Source organism: Melospiza georgiana, chromosome 9, assembly GCF_028018845.1.
Source record: "Melospiza georgiana isolate bMelGeo1 chromosome 9, bMelGeo1.pri, whole genome shotgun sequence".
NCBI lineage: Eukaryota > Metazoa > Chordata > Aves > Passeriformes > Passerellidae > Melospiza > Melospiza georgiana.
The window spans coordinates 2,550,176-2,562,135 of NC_080438.1; the positions used below are offsets into that span (position 1 = coordinate 2,550,176).

Here is an 11,960-nt window from a genome sequence, read left to right on the forward strand (position 1 = left end):
GGGGCTTTCCTTATCTTCAGGAAGCCTTTGCTGGCTCACAAGAACAGCACAAAATGCCTTTCCTACAGAACATCAGCAGGAGGTGGCTGGACACATGTCACCCTGATTTTTTAAGATTTTCTAAGCCTTCTGATGTTTACATTCTTGTAACAAACTTTCTCACACACTTTCTGTAAATAACTTATTGTTTTGCATTCTTTTATGGAGGAAGAGAAATTTGATGGACTGTTGGTTTGTCCGGTGTCATTGGAGAGGTGGCACTGTCATCCTCCAACCCACTGTCACTTTTAGAAAACGATAAATGTTAAGGTCAGAAAATAAACTTTCCTTTTCTTCACCTTGAGAGCAGCAGCATGTGCTTGTGTTGTTCCATGTCCTATAGTGACAGACACAGACAGCCCCAGGCTCCTGCTGGTGCCAGCTCCATCCCTCTGGCAGCACCTGGCTGTTCAAGGCAAGATGTTTTCCATCCCCATGGCAGAGTCCCTTTGTCAAGTGGGCTGTTTGCCTTATCTCTCTCTTGGAGTGACCACAGTCACACCTCCCTCGGGAGGGGACATTGCTGATAACAGCTATTGAATGTCACTGCATGGCTGATAAGAACTACAGCATCCCATTGGGAGATGTGAGCCCAGAGAGAGGAGCCAAGCATTCCTGCCTGGATACAATCTGAGGTTTCAAACATTCCTGCCTGGATACAATCTGAGGTTTCAAACATTCCTACCTGGATGCAATCTGAGGTTTCAAACATTCCTACCTGGACACAATCTGAGGTTTCAAGCATTGCTACCTGGATACAATCTGAGGTTTCAAACATTGCTACCCAGATATAATCCAGAGGTTTTGAGACACCAGCACGGCTTCTCCACTGGATTCCTCAGAGGAACAGCAGCTGCCTCTTCTTCCACTGGATCTTCAGAGGAAGAATCCATCCTTCTCTACAGGATCCCTGCTCCAGCAGAACCACCCCTGACACTGCAGGAGGGCTGCAGCCACAATTCCAATGGGACTGCCACCAACACCGTGACCCACAGGGTGTCAGGCTGGGTTCTGACTCTGTCAGTGTTGTTCTAGTGTACTGCATTGTTTATTTTATCCTTTTATTTTTTCTTTTCTAATAAAGAACTGTTATTTCCTGCTCCCTTATTTTTTACCCGAGAGCCCCTTAATTTAAATTTTATAGCAATTGGGAGGGGTGGGGAGGGTTTACATTCTCCATGTATTACATTCTCCAGGGGAGGCTCCTGCCTTCCTTAGCAGACTCCTGGCTTTCCAAACCAAGACACTGGCACAGCTCTGCACCATGCCCACATCACCTGGCATCGCATCTCTCCATGTTCCTCCTACAGCCGGGGGCTCCAGCCTGCCTGGGGGTGTTTGGGCCAGAGCCAAGCTGCAGTGAGAGCTGCTGGCAGAGCCAGGAGGCACATCCAGCTCCATCCCCAGGAGCTGCTGGAGCTGTCACGCAGCACTCGGGTCCTCAGGGGCCGCAGGGAGCGCTGCCACTGGGTGAGGATGGCAGCTCTGGCCCCGCTCCAGCTGCCCCTGCCCTGCAGCCGGTACTGGTAGGGGGAGCAGGGCCCAAAGAAGATGGCCAGGCCCAGCTTGGGATCAGTCAGCAGCAGCCTCATCACGCTGGGTTTGACGCCGGCGCACGCGGCGATTTTGTCCACGTAGCTGATGAAACTCATCTTCAGGTTCTCCCTCTCAGATGGGTTCCTTCGATGGGATGTGAGAAACAAAAGTCAGGTGGCATCATCTTCCCTCATTTCCCAGCTCCATGGGCACCAAAAGCCTCAGGTTCAGACACCAGGTGAGCCCCAGGCTCTGGAGCAGAGCCCTCTAAGCCCCAAACAAAGCCAAAAACACTGAAGGAGCCTCTGTGGGGTTGATGCCAGCAGTTCCCTGGGGCACGGGATAAGCAGAAACCTGTTTTGTCTCTGCAGCATAGTTGTGGCTTCAAAATCAGCTCTAACTTAACAGTAGCATCATTGTAATGCCACAAGCAGCCTGCTGTGTCCTTCCCTGAGGTTCAGGGGTGTGGATTTGCCTGATTTCGAGAAGTAGAGATATAGACTTTCAGAGATAAGCATGCCAAGGGGAAATCTGGGAAATGCAGAAAGCTTGCCATGCTGGGAGGGACCTCCAGGATTTCTCTGCTTGAAACCTTATCTCCCTCACAGAAGGAAGGACATGCTAATCTGCTTGAGGAAAGCTTGGGACAGCCTCAAGTTTGTTCCCTGTGCATCTCAGGCTTCCATATTTCTGTGTAACAGCACCATGGTGCAGTCACTGGGCTCCTGCTCATGACCCCTGTGGCTCTGTTTTGTCCCAGCTTTTCCCCCGTGTCCCATGAGCCAGCCCTGCCCTGCTGGCAAACCCAACCCCGACGTTTCCTCCTTGCCCCATCATCATCCATCCCACATCCCTGTGGACACATCTCCACCTCCTGTAAAATCAATCCCAGTGCCAAGGAGGGAGGCTGCCAGCTCCCACACACACAGCAGCCTGGTGGGACACTCACCTTGACCTGCCAAAAAGTGACACAAACTGTTCCCCACCCACACTTCCCGGCTGCAGGGGGGTTCTGGATGGAATCTGGACGGAACCCAGCTCTCCCCAAGGCCTGGATTTGGGAGGGAGAAGCCACGAGATGGCACCCTCAGTCTGGAGGAAACCAAACCTTCATCTGGATGTGCTGGGAACAAGGACATGGCTGGGAAGCCTGGCAGGGGGGGATCTCCAGAGAACGGGAGAGAAAGGGAGGGAGCAAAGAAGATGGGAAGGGAGGGAAGGGGAGTTGGTGTCTTGTTCCATAAAGGAGCCACGGGAGCATTTTCCCAGCCCACTGTGGGTGGTGAGGTAATAAATGCAGAGTTGGGTGGGCTGAGCAGGTCCCTGCCATGTCAGCCATCGAGTCCCCCCCTTCCCTGAGCTTGTCCTGGCACACAGAACCCATCTCATCCCGACTGCAGGAGCATCACACACCTTTTGACTGCTGGCTTCCTCTTCAAAACCTCAGCCATCATCCTGCTGGGGGGAGGCAGCTTGTTCCAGCCTGAGAACAGAGAAACCAGCAACTGCCCATGCAATCAAAATAAATAAGAATCTTGGGATTTTAACTCTTCGTCTTTTCTATTTCGTATCAGGAGGAGATACCACGGATGCAAAGAAAAATGTTTTCCAAATGCCTCAATTTAGTTTCAACCTGCACTTTATATGAGCCAATTTGTTAGGTCCAGAAGGGGTCTCATTAACTGATTTGAAGCTGGATTAGAGCTTTATATTATCTTTTCACTTTCTGAAAGCTTGAAGTCTCAATTATGTCAGAGTTTTTGATTCTAGCAGGGGTAAACCTAGACAATATTCATAATTATATAATAGCTCCAGCAGCACCTTAAGAGAACATGTTCAGCTCCTTCCCAAGATCTCGGCACCTTTCCTGAGGTGTGGGATGCAGCTGGTGGACAGAAGCTACCCACAGAGCTGAAATATACCCTAAGCTGTGTGGGCAGCAGCTCAGGCTGCCCCAAACCTCCCAGCCAGAAGATCTCCCCCATGTCCTACCTGCAAAGACCCCTGTGACCCAGCGAGCCTGCATCTCTGAGCCCACCATGATGGAGCCTGTCAGCTGGATCAGGCCAATTATGGCCAGCGTGGGCTGCTCCAGCTGGGGAGGGAAGATGCAGTTGTAGAGGGAACGGTTGTCGTGGATGGAGCCCCGAACAGACTCCTCCAGGAAGGGGAAGGAGAAGTTGTAGCCCGTGGCAAAGAGCACCACGTCAATGTTTCCTTCGGTCGTGCCGTCTTCAAAAACAGCAGAGCTTTCAGTGAACTCCTTCACGTTGGGCTTCAACACCACAGCCCCAGAGAGGAGGCAGAAGGGCAGCTCTTCATTGATAATTATCTTAAATTTGGAGCTTGCAGCAGAGAAAAGAGCGGTGTTAATATCTGGGAGGGACCTAAAATGACTTTTTTTATGGTCAGAATTCCCCTCCGATGGTTTGCTATTCCAAAAATATCCCCCAAAACTGAGAATTAAGCATTTCATATTATAAAGACCCCCTGAGCACCCAACAAAACAACCAGAAAAATCCACCTTTTGCTGGAGGCCAAGCCATAGTTTGTGTGGTTGAACCATGAATTGAACTTCCGAAACTTGATCCTCCTTGTGAGGGCTGATGGGAGAAGCCAGTCCAGGAGGGAGTTGAAGCGGGTGGTGCTGACCATGTCCATGGGGAAGCCCTGGTCTGAGACCCGCCTGACGACCCACGTGTGGCTCCTGGTGCTGAGGAACACCTGAGGGGAAGGCAGGTCTCAGCCTCCTGCCCAGGCATCTCCTTGGTTTTGCCCTGAGTGGCAAATCCCATCTCCTGCACTTGAGCTAACACAAGGGGAGGAGATGACATCCAGATGAACCAAACAGCTTTGATAAAGTTCCCACAGCTGCTCAATTGCCACTCCTCAGGCAGCCCAAACTCCCCAGGAGTTGTAAAGCTTCTTCAACTGCCCTCAGTGAGAAGTGGAATTTATAGAGGAACCTGGGGGCAGAGCTCCCTGAGGTACCTTGAGCTGATGCCTCAGGTTTGAGCTTTTATATTTTTCAGGTTCTGTGCTGCTTTAGTGTGTGGGTCTGAGCTTCATATGAGGGGATGGTGAGCTCTGTGCACAGAGCAGGGAGACAAAACAATTCCTGCTCTAGCTGGGGACCAAGGACAAATGATCCAAATCTCAGGCCCAAGAGCACAAACAACGTGGGCTGGAGAGAGGAAACAAGAAGGATGGGACTGGATGGGCTGGAGCTGTAATTGGACAATTAACTCCAATACGCAAATGGAGCAGAACTTATAAAGGTGACAGACCCCATGACCGGTCGTGCATTTTTGTGGCCATTCTGGGTTGTGCTGCCAAAGGTGGATCCATTGAGGCCTCTTAATAAACCCCTATTTTATTCTTTAACTCTGTCCAGCCTCTGTTCTGGGTCAGCCTTCACAAGGCATCAGAGCCACTGGCTCTCAGAGGCCCTGTCTGGAGCACCATGGAGCTGCACCTTGGCAGAGGCTCTGTCTGGAGCACCATGGAGCTGCACCTTGGCAGAGGCCCTGTATGGAGCACCATGGAGCTGCACCTTGGCAGAGGCTCTGTCTGGGACGCCATGGAGAAGAAGAGGGCCTTTCTGGGGCACCATGGAGCTGTACCTTGGCAGAGGCTCTGTGTGGGGCACCATGGAGCTGTACCTTGGCAGAGGCTCTGTCTGGGGCGCCATGGAGAAGCAGAGGGCCTGTCTGGGGCATCATGGAGCTGTACCTTGGCAGAGGCTCTGCCAGGGGCACCATGGAGCTGTACCTTGGTGGAGGCCCTGTCTGGGGCACCATGGAGCTGCACCTTGGCAGAGGCTCTGTGTGGAGCACCATGGAGAAGCAGAGGCCCTGTCTGGGGCACCATGGAGCTGTACCTTGGCAGAGGCTCTGCCAGGGGCACCATGGAGCTGCACCTTGGCAGAGGCTCTGTGTGGGGCACCATGGAGCTGTACCTTGGGGAAGGCCCTGTCTGGAGCACCATGGAGCTGTACCTTGGGGAAGGCCCTCTCTGGAGCACCATGGAGCTGTACCTTGGGGAAGGCCCTGTCTGGAGCACCATGGAGCTGTACCTTGGGGGAGGCCCTGTCTGGAGCACCATGGAGCTACACCTTGGCAGAGGCCCTGTCTGGGGCACCATGGAGATGTACCTTGGCAGAGGCTCTGTCTGGGGCACCATGGAGCAGCAGAGGCTCTGTCTGGGGCACCATGGAGCTGTACCTTAGTGGAGGCCCTGTCTGGGGCACCATGGAGCTGTACCTTGGCAGAGGCTCTGTCTGGGGCGCCATGGAGAAGCAGAGGGCCTTTCTGGGGCACCATGGAGCTGTACCTTGGTGGAGTTCCTGTCTGGGGCGCTATGGAGCAGCAGAGGCCGTGTCTGGAGCATCATGGAGCTGTACCTTGGCAGAGGCTCTGTGTGGGGCACCATGGAGCTGTACCTTGCCAGAGGCTCTGTCTGGGGCGCCATGGAGCAGCAGAGGCCCTGTGTGGGGCACCATGGAGCTGTACCTTGGCAGAGGCCCTGTCTGGGGCTCCATGGAGCTGTACCTTGCCAGAGGCTCTGTCTGGAGCACCATGGAGCGGCAGAGGGCCTTTCTGGGGCACCATGGAGCTGTACCTTGGCAGAGGCCCTGTCTGGGGCACCATGGAGCTGTACCTTGGCAGAGGCTCTGCCAGGGGCACCATGGAGCAGCAGAGGCCCTGTCTGGGGCACCATGGAGCTGTACCTTGGGGAAGGCCCTGTCTGGAGCACCATGGAGCTGTACCTTGGTGGAGGCCCTGTCTGGAGAAGCATGGAACTGTACCTTGGCAGCCACTCGGCTCAGCTCCACGGAGAGGTCCCCGCCAGTGTTGCCAATGCCAAGCACCAGGACACGCTTCCCTCGGAAAGCCTGCACGTCCCTGTACTCCCAGCTGTGCAGATACTGGCCTTTAAAGCGACTTTCAATGCCTAGGCAGAGAGCAGGGAGCATTTCCTACTGCCAGATACATTTACTCACCCCAGCCTCATGCTCAGATCCTCTGCAGCCCCCAGCTGTCCCCGCTCCCATCTCCCCTGGCAGCTGAGAAGCCCATGGAAGTGCCCTGTACCTCCTCAGCTCAGTCTTGCTTTGCAAATGCTAAGGGAAAAGCCTGGCTGCACCTTTACAAGGTGTTTTTTCCATTCCCTGCAATGCCCCCCACCATTTCCATGGGGTCAGGGTCCTGCCTGCTCCACTGTGGGGGCTTCATGGAGCAGGCAGGCTCACAGAGGAAAATCCAACCAGGGACTGGGGGAACCAAATCCAGCCATGGCTGCTGGAGGAACCCCACTGCTGGGACAGGCCTTACCTGGGAAAGAAGCCAGTGGCAAGTAGGGCTCCTGGTAATGGCCGGTGCACACCATGACAGCGTCAAAGACGTGGGACTCACGGACACCGTGGCTCTCGGTGACCACCTCCCACTGGCCTGAGGTGCTGAAATCTGGGCACTTCCTCACACTGAGGACTGTTGTCTTGCACAGAAGCCCAAGAGAACAGCAGTCAGGGATCATAGAGACGTGCGTGTGAAATGCTGGGTCCCTGGGGAGCTGCGTGACACTTCTGAAGCCGTTAAAGCCCACCCTGCATTTCTCCTGGTGATGGCACTGGGGGGCAAGGCTGTGTTAAACCAGCGTTAGTTAAAACATGGGCCTAAAGTCTGCATTCAGGACTCAAAAGGCCCTTGAGGGCTGGCACCCAGCCTGGTCCCATCCCACCTCCAATCTGCAGCTGCACATGGTTCTTCTCCCCATGGGTTTGAGGTCCCTGCTTGTCGGAACCCAGGACATTCCTCTGGCTGCCCTGGGTGATTCCAGACCCTGGCAAGGGGCTCAGAGACCTTGGCACGGAGTCACAAACACTTGTGCCTTCGATTTTAGCCCATGGAAACAATTAACAACTTTGTGTGAGGATTTAAAAGCCACAAGAGTTTGAGTAGAATGATAGCTAATTTGTCACAGGGTGAAAAAGTAGAATTTTGGGGATTTAGAATGGGGGTTCAAGAGGCAAGATGGAGAAATCTGAGGGTGTCCTGTCCTTCTTCTTCTTCTTTCCCTCCATCTTCTGCTGTGATGGTGACACTTCTGTATTGGTTTAAAGTAGAGACAGACTGTCTAACATAGGTGATAGGTATTGGAAAATTGTTGTAAATAAAGTACACGTAGTTCTTAGTATAAAAAGGTGACACCACCCCAAGGGCACGGACTGTGCCACAACCCGACCTGCTGGACGGACCTCAGCAGGTCAGAGAAAGAATGGAACAGATAAGAGAAAATAAACAACATTGAAAAGCAGAGCTTAGGAATCTCAACTTCTTCTTTGGTCATGGGGCTGGGAAAAAAACTCTTTAACACCTTGGGAGCCATTGCAGCAACACAAAACCCAAGAGCTGCTCACCTGGAAGCGAATGTGCCGTAGGAGGTCGAAGTGCTGGGTGTACATCCTGAGGTATTCCAGGACCAGGCTGTGGGGCAGGTAGTTGGGAAAATCCTCGGGGAAGGGGAAGTCACTGAAGCAGGACATCTCCTTGGAGGTGTTGGTGATGACTGAGCGGTACACAGTGATCCTCCTGCTGTCTGTGGAGTCCTGTGTGAAGCCAGTGCTGATGTTTCCAGGTGTGCAGGGGAAGAATTTCTCCCCATCAAGTATATAAGTATTTTTCTTCCTCACATTTTGGTACAAGGAATAAGCCAGGACTAGCACTTGGAGACAATAATTACTGCTCCCTCTGTATGATTAAGCTCTTTTCTGACCCAGAGATGGGGCAACTGAGAGGCATTTTAAAACTTTTATTCTATTTTTAGTCTCACTTGAAGGGTGAGACAGTACAGATGTTATAATTCACACCATCATAATCAGAAGCCAACTAATTCTTAATTACAGTACACTATAAGCGTTTCTTGGCCTATCAGTTTTTGCCACACCATGCTGTAAATGCCTTAAAGCCAATTATCTAAAATTACCCCTCGTGGGTCCTACTACAATACATCTTTCATAGTTCTATTTCTCTAAAGTATCCAGTCTTATTTACAAAATCATCCTTTGAAACTTGTTTCTTGTTCCATTTCTCTCTCAACAATGTCTGTCCTATTCCATGGCATATCTAAATCAGCATTTCTTATCTCAAGGTTTACATACAGATGCACACTATGTGAGCCTTCTGCCAGGGTCTGAGAATTCTCTACAAATCCATTTCCCACATTTCCTCCTCTCTCTTGAACAGAAAAAACTTCTTGGATGGTTTTGTTTATCGTTTCCAAGTGAAGTACACAAGGCACAATCATTAACATTGTCACGACAACAATCAAGGCATATAAACCTATTTTGCAAAGCTCCTTTAGCCAAGGTGCAAAATTCCATCCATTTCCCACCCCCTCCATTTCCTTCTCCATCTTGGAGTCAGGAGGAGCCCCAAGAGTGGGACAGGGACAGTTCCTGAGGGCGAGGCCACCCTTTCCTCTTTGCTGCAGTCCCAGAGCATCCAAGGAAGGGGATGAGAGGAATAGTGGATTTGTCTTTACAAACAAGCTGTGGGTCTGCTGGTAGATAAAACCAGCACTGGGAGAGAAAAGAAACAACGGGAAGGATTCCACTGACTGATGAATGGAAAAAGAGATTTGATTTTACAAATGAACTTTAGGTTTGCGGATAAATTAAATTAGATACTGAAAGATGAAAGAAACAATGGGGAATAAAGCCCCCTAAATTCCATAAGAATTAAAAATTAAAAGGGAAGGTTGTACATTACAGGGGAATCTTTGGGATCAGACGTTTTGGGAAGTCTGTACCTCTCAAGTCCCTCAGAAATGGGGAAAGAGAGAAGGGAAATGCAGCTGGGAAATTGGGATAAAAAGGGAGGATGCATCCTCCAAAAACTCGAGAGATCCCAGGGGAATGCCCCATGGCCTCTCCCTTTATTCAAATAAAATAAAAGGACTCCTCTGTCTCCTTTTTGGACATAAACCTCTGGTGTTTGTGGGTTAATTTTCCTGAGAGGGACAGGCCCGGGGGCAGACGCGGGGGGCACTGACCGTGTAGCGCCAGACGCCGCCGATGTCCTCGCTGCTCTCGAAGCACGTGGGCTCCAGCCCCTCATCCAGGCAGCACTTGATAGAGGCCAAGCCCCCAGCCCCAGCCCCAATCACAGCCACACGCCGGACCATGGTGGCCTGCAGCAGGTGACAGGCTGGTGTGACAGCAGCTGGAAGCACAACAGCCCGGGGATCAGCAGAAACGCCATTCCCTTCTTCCCATCCCCACCAAAACACCCCTGGTCTTCTCCAGCTGCAGGTGTTCATGAAGGAAAACTGTACTGGGAGAACCCCACAGCCAGCTGTTGGTGCACAGATCCTGCTCATTACCCTCCCAAACCCACTCTGGGGGTCCAGGAATCTCCCTCCTCCATGGGATGAAAAAGGAGGCACTTTCAAACCTTGCTGTTCTGCTGCTTTAATTTATTCTCTTTTGCATGCATGCAAAGGAGTTGCAGCTATCTTCTTCTGCCTGATCATCCTGAAGCCTTTGGGAGAAGCAACTCCAGCTAAGCTGGCTCGTTTTCATGCTTTCCCTTTTAACTTCCCATTAAAGAGCAATCTCTTGAAAACAAAAAGGGTTTAAAAAGAGGGGGAAAAGCAAAGCAATGCCTGACTGAGCAGGAGCAGGGTGCAGCCATTCAGAAGTTAGACAGCTCTGTGAAAGCAAGGCTGGGATTACAGGGTATACAAAAGGTAAGGAACCCGGGAAACGCTGGGGATAAACGGGAGGAACTCAAAGCTGGGCTGTGTAAACTGAGCTGCACCGAGCTTGAGTGGAAAGCAAGCTAGGAAAAAATGAACTCGCATGAACTTTGATTAGATAAAAAAATACTGCTACTGCAGGGTCAGCAGAAAGAATAATTTGTAACTTTTTCTGCCGGGTTTTGTGTCAAAAATTAAATTAACACAAACAGAACCTGGAGGAAACCGAAGAAAGAAAAATGAGGGAGGTGCAAAACAACCCCTTTGGCATCCACAAGCCTCGCCTGAGCCACTCCTTGATCTGCAGGAACAGGGCAGGACATGCCCACAGCTGCTTGCCTCGTTTCTGGAGCCTTTCTTGGCTTCAGGAAAGGGCAGGCAAGCTCAGGGTGCTCAAGCCACCCCCCTTTTCCAGGGCTGCCTGCAGATGGATTCGCTCCAGAGGGTCCCTGCAACACCCCTCTCCCCCCACCAGCAGCAAGGCAAAGCCAGCAGTGAATGCCAAAACCCTGGAGAGCTGTCTGCCCACTTTTAAACCCTGCCAAGCCCACCCAAGAGAATTGAGGAGCAAACCTTGCAGGACAGCGCTGTGCCTTCGCCGCTCTGCCCTCTCTGGATTTCCCTTGAGTTCCTCTGGCCGTGGATTGGAAGGGAAGGCTGAAGTCCAGGCACAGCCCCAGCTCTTGCACCACTGACCTTTACACCTGCATTCCCCCCCGCCCTGTGGGCTTAAATGCACTGGAAGAAAGTTCTCAGCCTCCCTGGGGCAGTGCCAGGTGAAAATTCAGAGATAATCCCAAAGGGAACTTGCTTGCGAGGACTCCCACGCTGTAACTCATCCCTGCTCCAGCCCAGGCAGCAGCGTGGGGCTGTGCTGATCCTTTTGTGGTGCCTGTGCTGGGCTCTTGTTCCCTTGGCATCCCCAGGAGACAGCAGAACACGCTCCCTTGGCCAGCAGACAGCGTGGATGTGGGACATGGAGCACTGTGCAGCTTCATTTTGGGCAGTCAGGGAGAGCCCTGAGAGCCCCAGCCTTGTGAGCTGCCCACAGCAATTGGTGGCACAGCCCCACTCAGACACAGCTCTCCCCACCACGCACACAAGGAAAGCACAGGGAGGCATCTGCAGCGCACTCCCGCCACAGCCACTGAGATTTTATTCATTTAAAGTCTCTCCACGCACAAAACAAAGCCTCAGGATTGCCCAGTGGTGGGACACGCAGGGAAGCAAAGGCTGGAGTGCTCAGCCCCACAGGCTCCTGTGGGACAAACCTGGAATCTTCCCAAACAACTGGAAAGATGTACCAATTCAACCCCAGCTGGGATTTTGGGGGTACAGTGTTTAGGTTTGGAGAAGGGGACAGCCTGACCTGTGTACACAGCCCAGGTAGTTCCTGTGATAGATCACAGGAATATTTTCCCAGATAATTCTTGCTCCTGGGACACACCACCACTTTTGCTGGTCTCGTCCTGTCTCATGTGATCCAGGCACACTTGTGGCATCAATCCCTGCTCTGCTTCTGGCAGCAGGCAGGGGAGCAGAGGGGCAAAATACACTTGGGCAAGGCTGCCATCCCTGGTTAATGAGGCCTGTAAAGCTGGGCTTGGGGTTGGGTTGGAACAAAGGGA

At 52.1% G+C, this 11,960-nt stretch overlaps 1 protein-coding gene across 1 annotated transcript; it reads right to left on the reverse strand.

The window, feature by feature from the left end:
* Positions 1-1,343: 1,343 nt before the first annotated feature.
* LOC131087174 (dimethylaniline monooxygenase [N-oxide-forming] 2-like) lies at positions 1,344-9,789 on the reverse strand. Its single transcript, XM_058030625.1, has 8 exons — positions 9,628-9,789; positions 7,994-8,182; positions 6,909-7,071; positions 6,383-6,528; positions 4,100-4,299; positions 3,568-3,920; positions 2,989-3,058; positions 1,344-1,719 (listed from the first exon to the last, which is right to left on the reverse strand). The coding sequence occupies exons 1-8, from the start codon at positions 9,757-9,759 to the stop codon at positions 1,344-1,346; spliced, it is 1,629 nt and encodes a 542-aa protein (XP_057886608.1). The 5' UTR covers positions 9,760-9,789.
* Between the last annotated feature and the right edge of the window lie 2,171 nt (positions 9,790-11,960).